A 22,849-nucleotide genomic window follows, 5' to 3' on the forward strand; every position below is an offset into this window, starting at 1 on the left:
CATATATGTGGAGTGAGCAAAAAGGAGTACGCCTCCTTAGGGGCGCTTTGTTTTTTTGTAGAAGCGTATTTAACATTAGTCTTCTTTCTTGTCATTGGGAAGGTGTACTTATTTATACATCGTGGGAAAAGATTGTGCCAACTTTAAAAACCTTCATGAATGAAAGTCCCTTAACTCAGTGGTCATATTTATAGGGTATGTAGTCGACAAATTAGGTAACAAAAACATTAAAGCCATAAGCAAGAGAAGTTTGGATCTTGTTCTAGTTAGAAAAGCTAACTTGAAATTGGACTTTTTTCTTCATAAGCCAAATACTCAACATTCATGGCCCTTAGCAAATTAAGTATCTTAACATCACAGATTACACCGTGGTGGCGCACACCTTTAATCCCAGCGCTCAGGAGGCACAGGCCTGATCTACAGAACAAGTTCCAGGACAGCCAGGGCTTTACAGAGAAACCCTTTCTCAAGCCTTCCTCCCCCGAAATGAGGTCCTTTTATAAAGTCAGGGGTGTTATTTTGAATGTAAGGATACAAAGTTTAGCTTGTTTGGAAGCCCAGTTATTTAACTGCTTAGATTCTTAAATGTGGTTTGATACAAATGTTCCATCATAGTTTGCTTTTGTTACTTGTCCAGATAGAGCCTTAATTTGTATATGCCTTAGCACAGTGATGCTGTATTGCCTCTGGGATGCTATGTGGTTTTAATTTTGTTTGACATGGTCCCTGAAGAAGAGAAACAAGATTTATGGACCCGGATCGTATTCTGCCTGAATAGCTGCTCTTTCTATGTTCCATCTCTAAGTGAATGCTGCTTTTCTTTGTGGGGAACAACCTAGTTTTCAGCTGTGTGTTTACAATGCTATTGTTCACATTGCTGCTCTTGAATACGATGTCTGTTTTGACACGTTTTGCAGGATGCTCCCCAGCTGGCTCCTTCTGTGGCTCTGGATTCACAGGCAGGTGATTTGAGCAGCTTGAGTCAGGATTTTCAAAACTGACTCCTAATGAAGCGCTTTAGGGTTTTCCAAGGTCTTTCTCAGCACATTCTCCTTCGTGCAGTCCAAACTTAGAAAGCTGTTGGGGGCATCATTCTGTCCCCAGATGGCTGGAAGTAGTATGGCCTTATAGTGGTTCTCTACCTTCCTAATGCTGTGACCCTTCAATATATAGTTCCTCATGTTGTGGTGACCCAACATAAAATGACTTCATAACTGTTATTTTGCTATTATTGTAAATCGTAACGTAAATAACCTGTTTTTGGATGGTCTTAGGCGACCCACAGGTTGAAAACTGCTGTTTAAGGAAAGCTGGCACACAGAAGAACCCTCCTTACTAGCTTTCATTCCTCCAAGTCATTGTCACTTTTAGTGATGGATCTCTTACTGGCAACAAGTCTTAGTTTGCTGTTATCAGTTGTGCCTTCAGTAAATTATTTACAACCCAAACTATTGGTTTTTTTTTGTTGTTGTTATTAAAACAACATGTTGAGATCTCAGGAATTTAATAAGAAATCTAAGTTTCTGTTCATCATTTGGGTTTTGTTTTTTCAAATTGCTCTCCTCTTTCCCCCCCTAAAGAGCAATTTTAGATTCACAACACAATCTAGTGAGAAAGTACTATAGCTCTGGTGTGCTACCCCAACACATGCTTAAGCCCAGGTCACCTTTGTGGTGACAGACAGCAGCACTTTGTGTTTTGTGCTCCTAAAAGTTAGGACTGTTCCTAACTTTTAATCCCAGCACTCATGCAGAGGCAGGTGGATCTCTGTAAATTCAAGGCCAGCCTGGTCTACAAAGCAAGCTCCAGGTCAGCCAGGGCTACACAGAGAAACCCTGTCTCCAAAAAGAAGAAAACCCACTAAAGAAAAAAACAATCCTCAAGCCGGGTGATGGTGGCGCACACCTTTAATCCCAGCACTTGGGAGGCAGAGGCAGGCGGATCTCTGTGAGTTCGAGACCAGCCTGGTCTACAAGAGCTAGTTCCAGGACAGGCTCCAAAAAACCACACAAACCCTGTCTCGAAAACAAACAAACAAACAAACAAAAAAACAATCCTCAAAATTAAAGGCTAGACTTGGTACCTTTACCACATAAATCTTTAATGAGGTACAGTTAACAGTTTAGGCAACAGTTTGCATAGGTACTGGTAAATGCACATCTTCAGGCCTGACCAATACCCAGCTGTATTTGGAACAAGTGATTCGTCGACACTCTTTTGCAGCTGTCAGCTGCCCCAAGTGACACCACTCTCATAGACCTGCTAGTGAGACCGCTTTCTGGCTTTAATAAACCCATGTTAGCAAAAAAGGAAAGGGACGAAGGCTCTCCCAGCAGCTGACAGGGACCTTGAGGTGTTAGAAACTGATTCGTAGGTTGGTGGAGCGCCCCTTTCTGAATAAATGAAGCTGGCAGCACCAGGGCTTTCCTTAGAACACAGCAAAAGAATTTTCTTGCTTTCAATAAAATTTTACATAGTGTTTTTAAAGAGGTAACCCTGGCCCTAAGAGGGTCCTAGTAGTTACATAATCCTAGCAAGAATAAAAGATTGACGCATAGGTTACTTTGGGGAAAAAAATGAGGTCCTGGTTATAGCAAATCACTCACTGGTCTTGAACAGTTTCTTCTGCCCTAAGCTTTTCTCCCCCTCTTGAAGACTTTTATTCCTTTGAACTAAAAAATCTCAAACATTTAAGAGCTCTACTAATGTAATTAAACACAAAATCAACTCATTCTCAAGATAAACTACATTTGTATGAGATCATATATTAGTTTGCTAAATTCAAGCTCTTGTGACTTCTTTATTAGAAGTGTGTACCACTGCCCACGGTTCCAAAGTTTAAAAGTACACCATAATGAATCTGCTGTTTTTGTTATGAGTTTGTACTCGATAAAGAACAATCACGGAAGCAATAAACTGTATAGTGAAAGACCAGCAACTGCGTTAAGTCTATTCCAAGCCTTGTGCTTCTGCACGTAGCCTCAGGAATAAACCTTTGGTGTTTGACTTCCAGTCTGTTTGCCTTTAAGGGAACAGAACTGAAGTGAGTCTATCAATGGCTTTCTTAGTCAGACTCTGAAGAACATACCCTTCCCATGTTCTATAGATTTAGATCTATAGAAAACAGCTACAAAAGATAAACAATATATATAAAATGATGCCACTTGAATTTCTTTAGTAGATTGCACAAATTCATGATTTGAGGCAATTAAGACATCAAAATATAAGAGGTAAACAATAGCCTGAGGTAAACAATAAAAGTATAAAACTCAAATAATTGAAAAATGTTTAGTTGGCCTATATTTGATATACATATATTTATAGTATGTAATAAAAACAAAACCTTTGTAGTTAAATACAAAATGTCTAAACGTAGCATGCACTGATCATAATTAAAAAATAAAAACAATGAGGCTCAGCATCGTAAGTCAGCCCATTTAAAAAGTATATATACAAATAATGAGCGCCCACTCTGGATCAGCTAAGGACTTCGTTAGAAGAGGCGTCGGTTTCTTCACTGTGATGCTGGCTACTGGACAAGAGCTCAGGAGGCAGGAGTTTAGAATGTCCGTTCTCAATAACTCGCTGGGTATAAAATAAGATATAAGCTTGGGCCTTGCGTACTTCATCCATAGTGCACATGCTTAGCTTGGAATTGTTACAGTGGACCCAGAACCCTAGAGTGAAGCAAAGAGAGTGGACGTTTGTAAAAGAGTTCCAAACGTGTCTACTACAAAAGCCTGTGTTCCTGAAGTTCCTGAATGAATGGAGTTTCCTGAAGGAAAGGTAACGGCTGCTTCATTTTCCTTATAATGGGAGAGTGTTACTCTAGTGTTGGGGAATGTTATTTTCAGGTGTGTGACTTTTGTTTACGCTGCATTTGTTTAACTCTGTGAAGCTGTGTTACTGTGCCTGTCTAAAGCACCTGTGGTCTAATAAAGAGATGAACAGCCAGTAGTGAGGCAGGAGCAAGGATAGGCGGGGCTGGCAGGCAGAGAAAATAAGGAGAACCAAGGAAGAGGAGCAGCAAGAGAACAAGGAAAAGACATCAGGGACCAGCCATCCAGCCAGTTCCGGGGAGAGAGAGGTAAAGAAAGGTACAGAAATAGAGAAAGACAAAACCCTAGAGGCAAAAGGAAGTCAGGATAATTTTAAGAAAAGCAGGCAAGAAACAAGCCAATCTAAAGTTGGGCATTCATAACTAAGAAATAAGCCTCTGTGTGATTTATTTGGGAGCTGGGTGGTGGGGCCCCTCAAAAAGCCAAAAGAGTAAGACTTGACACAGTACTCTAGAATTCCTTTAGGTTTCTTTTATGGCATAGCCTATTTTGTTAGTTTGGAGTTACAGAATCTGACAATGTATTTGGCATGCTCCATTCCCAGTGGAAATACTAAGTAATTAGTGCGGCAGCCACTGCCTACAAAACACAGTATACCCTAGTAGTTTCCTTTGTAGAAGAGCCAGGCTTTTTGCTGTCTGCACTGCTAGGGTGTGTGTATGTACGCGTGTTCATTTTTCAGTGGTCCAGTCACCTCTGCTAGGAAAAGGATTTTGCGTGTTAAAGTTGAACAAATATCTGTCATCTACCAGGTCATTAGATACCTTGATCTTTGATGAACCAGTGAACATAGGAATTATGACTTTTAGAAAAACTGGCCAGTACTGGGCCTAGTGTGGGAGATAGAGGCAGGGGTATCTGAGTTTGAGGCCAGTCTGGCCCTTGTGTGTGGCACACGTCTTTAATCCCATCGCTCAGGGGTGGCAGAGTTCAAGGCCAGCTTGGTATCCTTAGGAAATTCCGAAATAGCCAGAGATCCGTAGAGTATGGATTCCAACCCTGTAGAATACTTTCTATGCCCCTGCCCCCTATCAACCAGCAGCACTGACTGCGGAAAGCCTTTGTCCTGAAAGACGGCAAATGGTCAGGTGACTCAGTTTAGAAATTGCTAAGCACTAGCTTCAATTGTAACCCAAGATTTACCTCCTTCAGAATTGTAGCAGTAGGCAGTGTAGTGTCCTAAGCCAGATCCTTTCCCGTGGTGTATCACTACAGCAGATAAAGTGTAGATAAAGCATTCTGGACTGAGCGCTTTCAGGGTCTCCCTGCAGCAATAGGGCTCCATGTTTAAGGTTTCCTCAAAGACAACATGAACACCAATCTTCTCTCGGTTATTACGTCCTGACCATCTGGGAACAAACCAAAGGGAAACAATCAAGGGGAGAAAGTTTGCCGTATGTTAGCCTGGACAGCTTTAACAGTGGATCCCAGAAACCATGAAATACGAAGACTAAATGTAGCCTTTCAATACTGAGTTGGCTGTATGGGGATTTAGGCTTACTTTGAAAAAAGTCCCATCAAGATTGCTTCATTAGTTTAAGAATGCATACATGTGCTGGGAATCCTGTTGGGGCCTTGGACTTGATAGGCAAGCATTTGACCATTGTATCCCCAACCCTTCCATCAGTTTGTTACCATATGGAATTTTGTTGTTGTTTTTTGTTTTCAAAAGGTCTCATTCCCAAGTACTGAATTCCCAATGTGTTTTTTTCTAACTTCTAAGTGGGATTATAGGCTTAAAATAATTGTCTTTGATATAGAAATAAAACTTAGAAAATTATAGCTCTATGAGTTTTAAATTATCTGTTGAATGAAAGGACCATCTCAAGTGGGAGGCTTTGATGGGTTGGTATGAGGGAAAAAACCACACAGGTATCTCTTAATTCCTAAGAACTCTACACTAAGTAAGGGGATGTCAAGTGACAAACCCCCATAGTGTTACTTTCTCAGTGTGTCCCATTACTGCAACATTTTATCACTGTTTGGTACAAGAGGGAAAATCACAATCTAGATGTGCGTGATGCTGTGTATACCTGAATATTAAACAATAAATATATTAAATTCACACAGAGCAGGTCACAGTCCCTGCTGGGATATGTGATATACTCGTGGGCACTCAGGAGAAGGGTACTCAATTTGAGGCCAGCCTGGGGTACATTGCACAGCAAGTTCCAGGCTACCCCAGTGCTGGCTCAGAAAAACAGTAACAAAAGTGGGTGGTAGGGGTGTGGCCTTTAATCCCAGCACTCGGAAGGCAGAGGTAGGCGGATCTCTAAGTCCGAGGCCAGCATTGTCTACAGAATGAGTTCCAGGACAGCCAGGACTACACAGAGACCGCGTCTCAAAACCCAATAAAAACAAAACAAAAAAAGCAGCTCAGTTATTGAGTATGGATGATGTCTACTGTTCAAAGATAAAGACAGGAACTATACTTTTCTGCAGGATGTCATCCAGGAACCAAGTATTGGAATCTAGCCCATCATATATGTACGTTAAGTTCGGAAGCATCCTAAACAGAAAGAATGACAGGACCACGCGGCAGACAGCTGGCAGACAGCTGGGACTCACATCACTGACCTGAACCGTTTGAGATGTAGTCTGAGAACCTGAGGCAGGTGGCATATCATAAGCTGTTTCTGGGCTGCTGTGAGTACAATTGGTTTTGACGAAAACTTTCTACGCTTTGCTAAAATACGAGGAAAAAAAGAAAGAAAACTCAGTTTCATAATACAAGGAAAACTTAAGTAAACTCTTTCACATAACTCTCCTGCTATGTTAAGCCGCAGCAATGTGCTAGCGATGACCATAGGCTCTGACCCCCACGGAGTGCTTGATTTCAAACAGATGAGTAGTCAAGTTAGACGTGAAGGTCAGCACAGGACTCAGAGCCCTGGAAGGGGTGGAGAGGACTCAGCACATAAGAGCATGCGCTCTTGCAGAGAATCCAGACTGTATCCCAGGACCCACGTGGAGGCTCGCAGCTGCCTGCAGCCACAGCTCCAGGGGATGCCCTGCCCTCTTCTGGCCTCTGTGGGCTCTGCACACATGGTGTGCTTACACACAGGCCAAACACACGCAAAATTAAACTTAGTACACTGCTCTCCTTTAAAGGTAGATTTGACTATGCCAGTGACAGGAGAACGTTAAATCTTCCCCTACACATACTTAAATATATATTTTCCAGACTTGTAAGAAAACTGTCAGTCCGTTAGTTTAGTGCCCAGGCACGCAGGTGTGTACTGCCCAGAGCACGCCTCCACCCTCTCAGCCCCACCCCAGTCCTGGTGCAGCCAAGGGCTGCCTCACTCAGCACCATGCTGCTCTAGCAAGTAGAACTCTCTAATGTCTACTCAGGGACTATGCCCTGGACTCTGCTAGACCATCTCCTCCAGAGCTTCTGCTTGCTGGTCAGCAGCTGTCCTTGGGCTTGTATGACAGCTCTGACCATGGCAAAGACAACAGAGCCTCTCATGTCAGCTTGGAGCAGGTCCCACTAACTACTAGAAGCTTCTCCCCCAGGTATCCAGCTGCTGCTAACTTCTGGACTGCATGGGTATGGCTGCAGGGTGCCCGGCCTATGACTTGTAAACATTCCCCTTCATATATTAAGCAGCTATTTCCAGGCCTGCATTTGTCAGCCTCAACACACACACATGACTACAAGACCATAGCCTACATTTATAATACTGTCTACCTTAGGATTTGGTGATGAGGATATTTGGGACATTCTACTTTGAGCTGCCATGTGGGTGCTGGGAATCGAATCCTGGCCCTCTAAGAATGCCAGTGATATCAGCCATTAATCCATCTTTCCAAGAAGAATTTTAATGCCATCGATACTGACCATTTCAAAGGAGAAAAATATTACTTCTTTTGTGGAACTGAAAAATGCGTTTCCATAGCTCCTCTTTAAGCACTTACAGCTCCCTCGTTCTCTACTGCTAACCCAAAAAAGCACAGCGAGCCCGTCTATACTCACAGTTACAGTGGTCACACGTGTAGATTTTCCCTCCTAACGCTTCGGTTTCGGTAAATTTGCCCAACATATCAGTAACTAGGCATGACTGGGAGGTGGCAGCGTCTTTCCCGTTGCATTGGTATCTCTCGGGGAACTCCAGGGACAGGTCCCAGAACGGTTCTATTGTGTTTGATTTATTATCACACGCGAGACACGTAACCTGCAAAGAGAAACATAGCTCTGGTTTACAATCTTTCTGTCAAAACATGAACTTTCACTCCAGGCCATTGCCAGTGAACCATCCCAATGATGAATAGCAAGTTTTATAATCTGTCAGGACAGTTAACCACAATTGTTTTTTTCTTCAAGAAGATATTTATTAGGACTGGCAAAATGAGGCACCTGCTGCCAAATCTGATGAACTGACTTGGATTCTCAGGACCCAAAGGGAGGAAGGAGAAAATATCCTCTAAGTTGTCCTCTGACATCCAAATACCACACACACACACACACACACAGAGAGAGAGAGAGAGAGTTGTCATTTTAGACTGTCCTTACACACACACACACACACACACAGAGTTGTCATTTTAGACTGCCCTTACACACACACACAGAAAGAGAGAGGGTTAACATTTTACACTGTCTTGACACACACACACACACACATACACACAGAGTTAACATTTTACACTGTCCTCATAAACTCATTACAAAGGTGGGCTTTGATTACTGGCCCATCAATAATGGCGAAGCACACCTTAACCCCAGCAGTGGCTCTCCAAAGCTTGAGGTCACCCAGAACCCAGATCTACATAGTGATTACAAGGCAAATAAATGCTACTCTGTGAGACACTGTCTCAAAAAAAAAAAAAAAAAAAAAAAAAAAAAAAAAAAAAAACCTAGCGGGGAGGGAGGTAGGGGCTCACGCCTTTGGTCTTAGCAGAGGCAGATGGATCTCTGAGTTTGAAGCCAGCCTAGTCTATAGAACAAGTTCCAGAACAGCTAAGACTACATAAAGAAACCCTGCCTCAAAAAACAAAAACAAACAAAAAAAAAACCCTCCAACATTAGTCAAATCTAGGATTTAGGGGAAAAAAATATACAAGACCCATTTAATAAGCAATATATTTGTATGTGTACAAATGCAATATATAGTTACATGCATTCAATACATATATGTATACATATATATACAATATGTAATTACATGCATTTAATAAGCAATGCATAGGTATATATATATATATGATGGAGGTGGGTCTTGTAATAATAAAGAAACTGCCTCGGCCCTCATACGACAGAAAAGTAGGTAGGCGGAGTAGACAGAAGAGAATGCTGGGAAAAAGAAGCTTAGTGGAGGAGTCGCCATGATTCTCCCGCTCCAGACAGACGCAGGTTAAGATCCTCCCTGGTAAGCCAGCTCGTGGGCTACACAGAATATTAGAAATGGGTTAGAACAATTCTAATGGGTAAGAGCTAGCCAATGAGAAGCTGGAACTAGCCGGGCCAGGCAGTATTTGAAAGAATACAGTTTCCGTGTAATTATTTCTGGGCATAAGCTAGCCATGCGGGCGGCCGGGTGCCGGGGACGCAGCCCTGCCGCTCCTATTTCAACATATATACATTATATAGTTATGTGTATTTAATGTGTATGTGTACATATTATGGTTACATGCATTTAATAAGCAATGTATATATGCGTGTGCACATACAATGTATATATACGTGTGCAGTACAATGTATATATGCGTGTGCACGTACAATGTATATTTGCATGCATTTAATGTATATATGTCATTAGACTGGAGGTTTATCACCTTTTCCTTCTTTGTCTATCATTAATTTGTTTATTTGTTTGTTTGTTTGAGAGGGTCAGTGACTCACTTTCTAACCCAGGCAAGCCTGGGACTCTATGTGAAACCTAGGCTAGCCTAGATTAGGTCCCCAGCATGAGAAAACAAAACCCAACCAAAATATAAAAAGCAGTTGGGAAAATAGTTCAATCTCATAAAGATCTTAGTTCCATGTCCAGAACCCCCACATCCCCCATCCCCAATGGACATATGCAAAAACAGGAATTCTAACAACCACAGGCAATTAGTGATTGGGATGCTTAATGCTACCAATGTAGGCAGATACAAAACTGTTTTGAAAAGAACAATCGAAAAATGTTTAAGATTTATTTTTAAGGGGACTGAAGAGATGGCTCAGTGAAGAGACGGTTAAGTGAGTTTGAGGCCAGCCTAGTTTACAGAACTCATTCCAGGACAGGCTCCACAGAGAAACCCTGTCCTGAAAAACCAATGACTGAATAGATGAACAAATTAATTAATTAATTAAAAAGTATTGACTGACCTTCCAGAGGTCATGAATTCAATTCCCAACAACCACATGATGACTCACAACTATCTCTAACTATACTACTATACTCCCATGGGATCTGGTGCCTTTTTCTGGTGTCTATATGAAACACCCATAGACAGACAAAACACCCATAAAATACATAAATTTTTAAAAATGAAAAAAAGGATTTGTTTTCAGTGTGTGTGCGCGTGGCAGGTGGAATATGTGTGCATGAATGCAGATACCCATGGAAGCCAGAAGCGTCGGGTGCCCTGAGGCTGGAGTTAAAGGTGGTTGTGAGCCACCTGCTATGGGTACTGGGAACCAGACTCCAGCCTTCTGCAAGAGCAGTAACCACTGAACCACCCCTCCAGCCCCTTCCCCCTCAGCTGAGTAGACAAAAAGAGGAGCGGCGTGTTATGAGAAAGAAGGGGGCTTATGTCTAGGAACAGTTTCTAGTCCTGGTCAGAGAGCCATGATTAGACAGAATCCATTTTTTTTCACAACAAGGAAAAGTGAAAGGAGTCATGGATATAAAGGATTATTAATTAGGATTATTAATCTAAACAAGGTTATGTTTGTTTACCTTAAAAATATCCCTACTTATTTAAGCAAAAGGCTCCTGCCCCACTTCAAGACAGGGTTTCTGTGTGGGGCCCTGGCTGTCCTGAAACTTGCTCTATAGACCAGACTCAGAGTTCCACCTCTCTCTGCTGGGGTTAAAGGTGTGCACCACCACCGCCTGGCTCAAAAGGCCTTTAATTCACCAATACACCTACGATTCACAGAAAACTATGCGAATGGACGACTTCTTCACACACACAAAAGCAATCGGTTTTTACCTGGAAAAACTTTTCAACACACTAGCTATCTGCAGAATACCCCGTGGTAGCTGCACTTTAAGAATGACCTATGATGACAAAATCTGGAAAGAAAGCCATACCTGACTAAGAAGTCGTCCGTGAAAAATGTTATTTACAACATTCAGAACTTGCTCAATCAGTTTCCTTTGGGACGTGGGGATGGGAGCGGGGAACCTGGCTCCCGTGGTCTCCAGTTCGCTGTATTTTATCCAGAAGCTCACAGAGAAACTCCTGGGCATCCTGTTGGGCGTAGCCTCGGAAAGCAGGGATCAGCTTCCACACAGAGTGGAGCATAGCAAACGGGGATACCAAGGCCCACTCTCCAGACCACATGACCTGGAACAGCCTGTGTAACTCGTGGCAAAGAGAACTGTACGGTGAACTCGGCTCCAGGGGCTGAATGAGCTCCATGTTTCGGCTCTTGGAGGATCCGCAGCTTAGGCCTGAGGAGAAACTTGGGTGTCTGGAGCACGCGAAGCCTTTCTCTTTCTCTTGGCCTTCATGCTTCTGCTGAGCTACCCCAGCTGTGACGGACGAGTGCTTACAGCGGGACTTATCGCTAGCAGCCACAGCCAGCCACTGGTTCAGGTCAAGCTTTAAGAAACACTGCCGGAAAATAAGCAAATGGCTCAACACTTGAAGAATAGAATTCATATAGCAAGTATTTCCTAAATTCCTCAGTCCTGTTACACCGGGGGTTACTACTGGCTTTCGCCTGATTAAGGAGTCTCTTACTTTTCTAAGTTTGCCGTTGTCCGAGGTAGGTGACAGCGCTTTCTCTTTAGCTGGTAATGCCGGAGCTGGTGGTGGCGCCGGCGCTGGAACCATTTCTATGGCAGCAGGCTCAGTGATGCACTGTAGGCGTAAACTCTTTAGGGGAGGTGTGTTTTCCAACTCGGCTTTCACCTGCGGCTCCAGCTCTTGTGGTCTTTTCTTCACTTCTCTCTTGGCTACCACTTTCTCCTGAATTTGTTCCTGCCTTTTTCTTCCAATGGCTGACCGTTCAAACCAAGTTCGAAAGATTTTACCCATGAGCATCCTGGGCCACAGGGCAGCGCACATTCGGTCTTCATTTCCAGGCTGAGATTGGGCACCACCGTGTAAGGAGGAAGAATCATCACGGGTATCCACAGGTGGTAAAACCCTGCTCCTCTGAACCGCACAGGGGTAATTTCTACTTTTGATTGCACTTAAGGTACTTCGTAGTGACTTCAGGTCTCCGGCTGCAGTATCATTTAGAACATAATCGTTACAAAGATAACAAAAAACGTACACGTCATTCACCTCGAACGCCACAGGGTGGCTGCTCTCTTGGAAGTGCTTCAGGGCGTGCTTGGCGATGTACCTTCCGCAGGCTACGTGGGAACAGCTGAGGCAAGCCCAAAGCGACTGGGTTGTGTTGCAGTCCACACAGAACCATTTCTGGGGGGTCGAAGATGGAATGACTGCGGGCGAGCTGCAGGTGCTCGATGTGCCTGCACTCGTCGATCCCTAGTGCCTCTGCATCATCCAAACAAGTCTCTCCTCATAACCCCGGAGGCACCTGAAAACTAAGCAGACCAAGGTCAAGATCTCAGCCAGGAGCCTCCTGATACTTTGCCCAAGACCAACATCGTAAATTTACTCCTGACCCTTCTGACACAATGCCAGGGCTTTGAGTTTCGTGTCTCTCTCTCTCTCTCTCTCTCCACTCTTGCCCACGTCTCACTTAGTTTTCTCCCTTGGGTCTGTGTAAAAAAAAAACTCTCGTTTTTGATTTTCTGTCATCACCTAGTGATGAAAAATTAGTGGCGTCTTTTGACTCGATTAGAATATATTTACCCAACAGACCGACAGCCGTTTCCAAAAGCACGTTCATACATAGATACATACAAATGGATGGATGAATAGATAAAACCAGATAGATAGATGGATGGATGGATAGATAGATGATAGATAGATAAAACCAGATGGATGGATGGATAGATAGATAGATAGATAGATAGAACCAGATAGATAGATAGATAGAACCAGATAGATAGATGGATGGATAGATAGATGATAGATAAAACCAGATGGATGGATAGATAGATAGAACCAGATAGATAGATAGAACCAGATAGATAGATAGAACCAGATAGATAGATAGATAGATAGATAGAACCAGATAGATGGATGGATAGATAGATAGATAGATAGAACCAGATAGATAGAACCAGATAGATGGATGGATGGATGGATAGATGAATGATAGATAGATAAAACCAGATGGATGGATGGATGGATAGATAGATAGAACTAGATAGATAGATAGATAGATAGATAGAACCAGATAGATGGATGGATGGATAAATAGATGATAGATAGATAAAACCAGATGGATGGATAGATAGACAGATAGAACCAGATAGATAGATAGATAGATAGAACCAGATAAATAGAACCAGATAGATGGATGGATGGATAGATGATAGATAAAACCAGATGGATGGATAGATAGATAGATAGATAGAACCAGATAGATAGAAAGAAAGAAAGAAAGAAAGAAAGAAAGAAAGAAAGAAAGAAAGAAAGAATTGGGGCTAGCAGTATGAGGGGTTAAAACAAAATTGAGTCGAATTGGTAGGAGTCAGAGAGGTTTGTAACCACAAAGGGTTACAGACACAGCCCAGTGGAGGGTCTTTCCCTAGCATGAGGTCACTGGGTTTGATCTCCAATGCCACATAACAATACATAGAAAACACAGCAGAAAGTCCTATCTTAAAAACAGTTGACCACAATGCATTCTTTCATTGACTTAAGTAAAACTGAACATGAACTTCAAGATGAAGGTGAGTACCTAGTAACAGAACACAAGACCACCGTGGTGCACCATGTGACGAGAAGGCGCTGTGCAACTGTAATTACTGCAATGGTCCTTGCAGGTGTCACCTCCAGGGACCGAGGAAAACTGCAAGTAAACTTGACTGCTGGTGCCTTCTTTGTGACGAATCTGTTATCAGTCCCAACCCCCAAATCTCAAATGCTCATTTTAAATATAATTCTCAGCCAGCAGAGGTGCACACACCTTTAAACCCAGCACTTGGAAGGCAGAGGCAGGTGGATCTCTGTTGAGTTCGAGACCAGACTGGACTACAGAGTGAGTTCCAGGACAGCCAAGGGTGCAGAGAAACCCTATCTCAAAAAACAAAGAAATAAAAGTAATTTAATTCTCTTTCTTCAAATTTTCCTCAGGTCTGAAATATGATGAAAGTTATAGAAAACATGAGATTCAAAATATATCGTTGCTTGTAAGACATCAATAATTAATAAACATCATTATCCTATATTCTTTTATGTACTCAGGGAAAACCTTGAAGTCACTATTTTTAGTCTGTGTGTATGGGTGCTTTGTCTGGACACATGGAAGCATACCAAGCCTCCTGGTGCCCGTGGAGGTCCGAAGAGGGTGATAGACCCCCTGGAGCTAGAGTTGTAAGCTCCTGTGTGGATGCCAGAAACTGAACCTGGGTCCTCTGCAAGCTAGCGCCGTTAACTGCTGAGCCACTTCCTGGCTGAACATCTCCTGGCAATTAATAACATAGCTCTAGGTACATCTTAACTGCTAATAATTTAAAATACGAATCAGAAGAAAGAAATGGCTGGGATTATGGCTCGGTAGCTGAGTGCTTGCCCAGCACACTCAAAGCTCTGGATTCAAACAAAAATCAATAATAATAAAATGCTATAAAGTATAATTCCTTCAAGTTGACCACTTTTCTCAGTGGTTCCTTCTTAGTCATCTCAGGATTTAATTCATGGATGTCAATGCTATGAAGAAGCTGGGTATGGTGGCACACGCCTTGAACCCCAGCAGACAGGCAGGTCTCTGAATGCAAAGACAGTTTGGTCTACATAGTGAATTCCAGACCATCCAGCACTATGCAGTGAGTTCTAAGTGGATATTTGCACTTTAAAAGGGGTCGTATCTTTTTAAACTCTAACGATGTGTGAAACAGAAGGTGGAATCACAGATCTTGAAAATTGTAGCACCAGAGAGTGGTGGCGCACGCCTTTAATACAGCACTCGGGAGGCAGAGGCAGGCAGATCTCTGTGAGTTCGAGGCCAGCCTGGTGTACAGAGCTAGTTCCAGGACAGGCTCCAAAACTACAGAGAAACCCTGTCTCGAAGAACAAAAATGAAAACAAACAAACAAAGCCAGAAAACAAAAATTAAAAAAGAAAACTGTAGAGCAGGGGACCTGTTTATGCTGCCAACTGCGAAAGAAGGAAGTAATTGGTAAACAGCCAAGGGGCGAGCAGAGGTGGAGGCGGGGCCAACAAGGTAGCTGCGCCCAGAGAATCCAGCCTGCTCTCCAGCCTGCAGACACAGCAGCTAGGTCACCAGCCCCAAAGTCCATCTCACAAAGATCTAAGAGGCTAAAGGGAGAGGAGGATGGGGGCATTTCTTGACCCTTCTTATTTTCCTCTCGGGGTTCAAAGCCCTTCTTTTCATTTGAGAATCAACCGCTCCGAGAGGAGGCATTAACTCTGCTTGGCTCCAGAGCGTCAGATAGATGGTTTGGGTGCAGTCATTTGAGAGAGCAATGACAAAACAGAAAACTGGCATCACTCCCAGATTCTGGGAAAATATTACTTGTGTGTATATAATAGCATTAAATCCTTACGATGCTCTCAGAGAAAGATGCTGGTAGGGACTTAAATCATCTGAACTATCCTCCTACACATTTTTAAATGTGTCACATATGACATAAGCGGCTATTAGACGGCTGTTTAAAACCACATATATACTTACAAATGTTGTAAAAGCTTCTGGTTACTTTCCAGGGTTTAAAGACAATGAATTTTTAATTTGCTCACTGCCTTAATGCGCTGTTTCATGACTCCGTGAATAGGGTTCAGACCTAACAGACTCGAGAACAAAATTTTATAAGCAAGTCTTGTAAGAACAATGAAGCCTGAAATTTTTCTATGCAAGTTCTCTTCTTAAAAAGTGCTAGTCATGGGCCTGGAGAGAAGGCTCAGAGGTTAAGAACACTGGCTGCCCTTCCAGAGGACCTAAATTCAATTCTCAGCACCCACATGGCGGCTCACAACTATCTGTAATGAGATCTGGTCTCCTCTTCTGGTGTGTGTATGCAAAAAATATAAATCTTAAAAAAAAAAGTACTAGTTATAAGATAAAAGAGATAGCTCAACAGGTAAGACAGGCTATTCCAGAGGACCCAGGTTTGGTTCCCAGTGTCCACATGACAGCTCACAACCTTGGTTCCAAGGGATCTGACACCATCTTCTGGTCTCTGAGGGCACCAGGCATGCTTAGGGCCTATATAACTACATGCAGGCAAAATACCCATACACATAAAAAAATAATTTAAAAAAATGCTACTGAAGCCGGGCGGTGGTGGCGCACGCCTTTAATCCCAGCACTTGGGAGGCAGAGGCAGGCAGATCTCTGTGAGTTCGAGACCAGCCTGGTCTACAAGAGCTAGTTCCAGGACAGGCTCCAAAACCACAGAGAAAACCCTGTCTCGAAAAACCAAAAATAAAATAAAATAAAAATAAATAAAAAATAAAATAAAATAAAATAAAATGCTACTGTGACTATTTTCATAAAGCAGATTATGAATGCAGCAAGAAAAGTAATACATATTTGTCAGTCTTGTATTCAAAATTCTTTCGGTCATGTGTATGCCAGCCAAAAGAGCCACTTCCAGTTGACTTCCAGAATTCATCCCCATTCCATAAAGACTTTACAGGCAAGAGTGATGGTTCCCCCTAACTTCCTAGGGGACTTTGGTTGCACCACTGCTCCAGGAGCCAGTGTCAACCTCTGTATTTACCTGCACACGTTCCTACTTCGTCACCCATGGGAGGTGACGGAAGGGCTACCAAACACTTTTTAACGTGGACTGGTAGAAGAAAACCAACTTCAGAAAGTTGTCCTTTGACCTTTGTACATGCCTGCAAGAACATGCACACACGCACACGAACACAAATAAAATTAAAACCCAGGGGCTTAATGAAAACCCCAAGAGTATATAGCAATATTGTTTTAGCAAATTCTCAGAGCAAGCAAATAACTTGAATTGCAAATCCGTTCTGTTTTTGAGACAGGGTCTCATTGCGTGGCTCTGGCAGTCCTGGAGCTCAGTATGTAGGCTTTGAACTCACAGAGATCCACTTGCTCCCACCTCCTAAATGCTGGAATAAGGGCGTGCGCCACCACGCCGGACCCCTTGATTGCAAATCAATTCCTTTATAACATTTACACCAATGGCTGAAAACAGGAAGTCATTGCATCTAGTTCCGGGATACTCTCAAAAATCAAATACTTCTGGACAAAGTTGCCACTCTCCCCAACAGTCAGTCCTCATCAGTTCCTGGGTCTTAACGTGACAAGGTAATTCTACTTTGTTTTAAGGGGCTTCTATGGTCATACCAAGCTAACTATGCCCAATCTCATCTGAGTCTAGAATTTACTGTCATTTACCGGCCTGTAGTTTGTGGTGAGCTTCTTGCTCAGTCTAAGTGCTGAGATTACAAGTGTGGCAACCACTGTTCTCTATCTTAATTACATGTTATAGAAACAATTTTTATAATTATTACAAAATTAAAGTCTTCAAAGAACAAAGAATTAATTTTAGAGTCCTTTACATGGCACATTACTCAGCTCTCAACACTGCGCTCACTTTTCTGCTCCCATCCATCTAGATAGTTCCCAAATATCTGCTTAAGTGTTTTTATATTGAAATGGCTGTGCTGACTTCCATTTTTTAAAGATCTTTGGAACTGGAATGTGAATTCGTGTTTTACAGGAAGCAGGCACACAATTTTATATAAACATACACCTTTTACTTCAAGTAAGAAAAGACATGGATAGGGATATACCATGGACTGTACAGTGCTTGCCTAGTGTACAGAAGGCACTGGGTTCAGACCCAGGAACCACAACGAAGCAGGCGCCACTGTCGGTTAAACAGAGAAGAACTGTATTAGAGCAATCCTGAAAGTCAGGCATTGTGCGCACGCCTATTTTTCAAGGCTGAGGCAGGGTATCAAGTCCCACAGCAGGCTGGGCTGCCTGGGAGACCCTGACTCAAGGGGTGGGGAGATGAAGCAGAAATCTGGAGACTTCCCTCAGGGAACATATGTTAAAGCAGGAGACATACTGCATCTCTCTTCTGACAAAGGTGATTTTTATAGTAAGTTCTGTCTTCTAAAGTTTTACATTATTGTTGTGTGTGTTCACATGTGTGAATGATGGGGATGGGGACCACATGTGAACCACACGTGACACAGCATGTAAAGGTCTCCCACGTCCCCCTTCCACTGTGGGTTCTGGGAAAGACGCTAAACTCAGATCCTAGTGTGCTGAGCCATGCTGTAGGCGGGAGTTTCTTTTTACTGTTGGTAAAGAAGGTTACAAGCGGGAAGATTAGCATTTTCCAGCAGCGGAAAAATAGGAGGAAATGGCCATTTTAGTGGGAGGTAGGCTTCAGGTTTTATAGACAGCAACAGTTACATGAAATGACTTTATCCCTAGTTTATAGCTAATTAGGTAAACCCTGCCCACTCCTTGTAAATAATTTTCAGTTTTCTATTTACTCCGCGCGACCACTGCAGAAGCTCGCCCTCTTAAAGGGATGTTGGTGAAACGTCCAGGGTCAAGGCACAGTGTTTGGTGGACAGAAGGGGGTTCAATATTTTTGAAGGGACAAATTATTGAGTGAAGTGAACACAATAGGCTCTCTAACTCTCCCTGCTCCCCTATTATTCCTATTGTGTGTGTAGGCGCCATGCCAGTCACGCTGTATCTCCTTCCCTTCCCTCCAAAAGGCTCTGGCTAGTCTTTCTTCCTATAGAAATCCAGGATCCTCCTGATTAGGCAGTGAAGAATTAGCCTTTCCCTGGGTATCCTTATATCCTAACTGAAGGGCTCTTTTTTTTCTTTTTCTTTTTTGATAAAACTAGTACAAAGCAAACTCTACCGCCAGGATAGTTGGATTCCTTTCTCCTGTTCCAGCTCACAAGAAATGAATTTGGGGCCAATATAATCAGTGTCCCACCAATAGACAGACATCAACTTCCTGCGGCAAACTTCAGCAACAATAGCGGAAACATTAAAAACCAAAAGGAAACACTGCATTCAACTATGGGGCTAATAAACTGAATTAAGATACGTTTTGTATAAAACGTATTATTTAGTGTGCTCATGATGTGATCTAACAAATACATCTTCAGATGACAAAAAAAAGATTTCGTCCCTTTGACTGACAAAAATCACATTAAGAATGAAGTCTTAAGTTCTCACAGCGTCTGAAAATGCTGACAAGAGCTACGTAATAGTGGCACTGGCCTTTGATCCCAGCAGAGGCTGGTGGATCTTTCGGTTTGAGGTCAACCTGGTTTATGGTGTGAGTTCCAGGAGAGCCAGGGCTACATAGAGAAACCCTGTGGAGTTGGGGGCCGGAGAGTGTGGAGAGAGAGAGAGCGCAGGAATAAAGCCCAAGAAAAGTAGCCAAAACATTCAAACGTTCTGTACTGTACTCACTGAACTATTTGCTCAATATCAGAATGTCTCAAATTAAATTTGGAATAGTAATAAATACTAGAACGAAAAATCCAACACCATTGCATAAGGCTGGGAGTGCCGACCAATCTCTGTGAGTTCCAGGCCAGCCGAGGCTACCCAGTGAGGTCCTGTCTCAAAATAACAGCAAACAAACAAACATGCAAACAAAACTTCGGAAATCTGGAACTCAGAGGAGAAACCCCGAGTTGCCACGTGCTTAAAATCCTTTTCAAATTACCCGAGATGCTAAATTAAAAAACAATTACGTGTTCTAAAAAAACCCACACTTTTAGGGCAACTAGGTGCTGAATCTCATTGAGATTGTGAAATCTTCAAAGATGCGTTCAGCTCCCGTTTGGCTATGCATATGATTACAAATACAGTCAATTCTTCTTTTGTTTACACTAAATACTAGTTTTGAAGAATCCTCACACTTTAATTGCCAGCTCAAAGCTTTCTTCATCCCTACTGCGGTCCCACAGAGAGACCTAACTGATCTCAGCAGATAAAAAGAAATTGAAGACCAGGGACTGAAGATCGTACTTCCATGCTAATTTCACAGCTCGGCTATTTGCAAAGTGCTATAAATTACGGTTTAAAAGGGTGGGGCATCTTGAGGAAGTGACCCTTCCAAACTACTAATCCTACAGGAAATTATCCAGCTATCAGTAGAATTTACATCGGCATAATATATTCCACTTGAGACAGTGACTATTTTTCACTTTTTTTCTTAAGGTGGCGGCGCGGAGCGACCTGTCCTCTAACTCCGAGCAGCCGTTTCCCATCCTCACGGGGACATCACTCCTACACCGTCCCTTCTCCTCAAAGACGGCGGAAATGTTTTTAGAAAGCTGGTATTCCAAACTCCGACCTGATCCAGGGTCGGTGGGTGGCGGCAGGTGCTGGCTGCCGCACTGAGACCTGTCCAGCGCAGGGAAGGCGACTGTCACCTCCCGGCGATCGGAGCTTGCGACGGGGATGTGGTTAGATGTCCCCGACGCTTGCACCGCAGCGCCCGGCCCGCATCCGCCCCGCATCCGCCCCGCGCCCCCTCCGGCCGCGGCCGCGCTCCGGTCCACCTGCAGCATCTCCGGTACCCGGGAGGTGGCCGGCTGGCTCCCGCTGCAGGACCGCAAGACGCACCGAGACTTCCCAGAGGCGCCGATTCGAAGTTCGCCGCCCTCGCCACCACGCGCCCCTGGGCTCGCTCCTTCCGTCCGTCCACGGCCCCCTCTCCACCCGCAGGATCCCCTCCCAGACTGCCTGTGGGCGGGAAAACTCTGTCAGGTGCCTCCCGCCCCCGGGCTCCCGTCCGACGTCCGCTCCTGCAGGGGAGCCTCGCTCAACCAACCGCCGCCGCCGCCGCCGCCGCCGCCGCCGCCGCGCGCCCCTCGCCACTCACCGGCTCGAGCCGGAGCAGCCTTCTTAGCGCTCGCAGCGCGCCCTGGGCCCCCTAGTCCGGCCACATCTGCGGGGGGAGGGGGGCAGGGTCCGTGATACGTCAACGGAGACGCGAGACCACGCCCATTAGCCACGCCTCTATGGTGGGCCACGCCCATAGCCACGCCCCCGGCATCCGAGCGCTGACAGCGCAACCCGGGCTCCCTATTCCCGTCTCATTTGGGGGGCGGGAGGGGGGGGGAAGGAGGGCAGGGGTCCTCCGTGCTACGTCAGCGGAGACGCGAGGCCACGCTCACCGCCACACCTCTGCACGAGGCCACGCCTACGTGCGAGACCACGCCTCCGGCATGCCCGCACGAGCGCAGCGCTAAAGGACGCAGACGCTGGCTGTGCCGGCGTCCCACGCGAGGCACGTGGCTCTTCATGGACAGCAAGTCTTACTCTCTGGGAGGACTTTCTTCTTGCCGCAGCCTTCGAGGTCGGGACGGCTGAACCCGCTGAGACCCGCACGCGTGTGAGATGAGGAAGAGTCCACAGACAGGTGCGTGTTCACAGAAACGCCACTCGCTCCAACTTCGAATCGTCCAGCAGCGACCCGAGCCAATTCCTTATGTTAAAAACCTGCTCAAATTCGCAGCTGTAGAACTCCCACGCCCCCCCCCCCCGTGATAAGATTTAACACGGGAATGCTTCTAATTCACCACGATCCATGTAAGGCAATGACGTTTGTGGGAAAGAAATGGAGAGAATAGACAGGGTGGGGTGGGAGATCTTCATCGCCAAGTCAGGCCTAAAGGTCCATAAAAATCTGTTCATCAGCGGGAGCGGTGACTCGTTAAGAGCGCAGGCTGCTCTTCCAGACAGAGGTCCCGGGTTCGATTCTCAGCACCCACAAGACCGCACACAACCCTCTGTTACTCCAGTTCCAAGGGAACTGACGCCGGCTTCGCTCTCCCTGGGAAATAGGCACACACACAGATATTTATACACTTAATAGCAAAGTTTAAACAAAAATAATGCTTGCTGAGCTCTGGAAGCCATTTCTTCCTCAGCTGCCCCGTGAGACACTAAAACTGAAGGCACGCTTTCCAAAGAGAGCTCACTAAAAAGACAGACAACCTCGCGAACTTAATATCAGTGGAAAGCTAAATCTAACGTTATTTAGGGCAAGCTAAAATTGTTCGTATTTTTAAACACACAAGCATACTCTAGGGATTATCTTTCAGTAGTGCGGTAACGAGAAAAATGAGCACCGTAGTTGAATGGATAAAATGTCTTAACTGAAGGGAAACGGCAAATTTAACATCTAGCATAGCAACCTCTTGGGAGTTCTTAGGTTGGTAACAAAATAACAGTAGAATGTAAAAGAGTCCTATTTTAAAATACCAAATACATGCGTGAAAGTTACAAATACAGGAAATCCAGTTTTACAAATAAAGACAAAAGAGAAGGAGCGAGTCTGCATAAGGTAAACACCTGGTTAGCACACAGTTCAATTTTTTTCCGTCGGCATTTTCCCCTCCACACACAAATTTAATATTCATTTGTGTGTGTCTGGGGGGGGGGGCACTGAATGCCACAGTCTGCATGTGGCCAGAGGAGAACTTGTAAGTGTTGCTTTTCTCTGTTAGGATGTTCTCTATCTTGAGTACAAGTTTGGATGGTGCCATGCGGGAAAAGGATACCAGAGAAAACCCTTTCTAGAGTTAATTACGGAGAATGCTGTAACACTTTATGTTTATTGTTACAAATTCCCAATGCTACAGTCTAATCCCACTCTTCCCATCCCACCAATTAAGGTGGGCTCTCACTTCTCGGAGTTCAGGACCTGTCTCTAGTAATCATATTAGGGCGGTGTCGTCAGACGATTCTTTAATTTCTCTCTCTC

At 44.2% G+C, this 22,849-nt stretch overlaps 1 protein-coding gene across 1 annotated transcript; it reads right to left on the minus strand.

The window, feature by feature from the left end:
• Window positions 1-23: 23 nt before the first annotated feature.
• Usp44 (ubiquitin specific peptidase 44) lies at window positions 24-21,386 on the minus strand. The gene is given in 11 exon segments (XM_050145530.1): window positions 24-3,677; window positions 4,983-5,188; window positions 6,417-6,525; window positions 7,819-8,017; window positions 11,087-11,204; window positions 11,206-12,434; window positions 12,436-12,506; window positions 16,829-16,897; window positions 20,240-20,823; window positions 20,878-21,028; window positions 21,266-21,386. Coding segments are annotated over 11 exon segments (3,057 nt in total). The 3' UTR covers window positions 24-3,477.
• Between the last annotated feature and the right edge of the window lie 1,463 nt (window positions 21,387-22,849).

The sequence above is a fragment of the Alexandromys fortis genome, unplaced genomic scaffold (genome assembly GCF_014885135.2).
Source record: "Alexandromys fortis isolate MF-2015 unplaced genomic scaffold, M_Fortis_MF-2015_v1.1 scaffold_50, whole genome shotgun sequence".
Classification (NCBI taxonomy): Eukaryota; Metazoa; Chordata; class Mammalia; order Rodentia; family Cricetidae; genus Alexandromys; species Alexandromys fortis.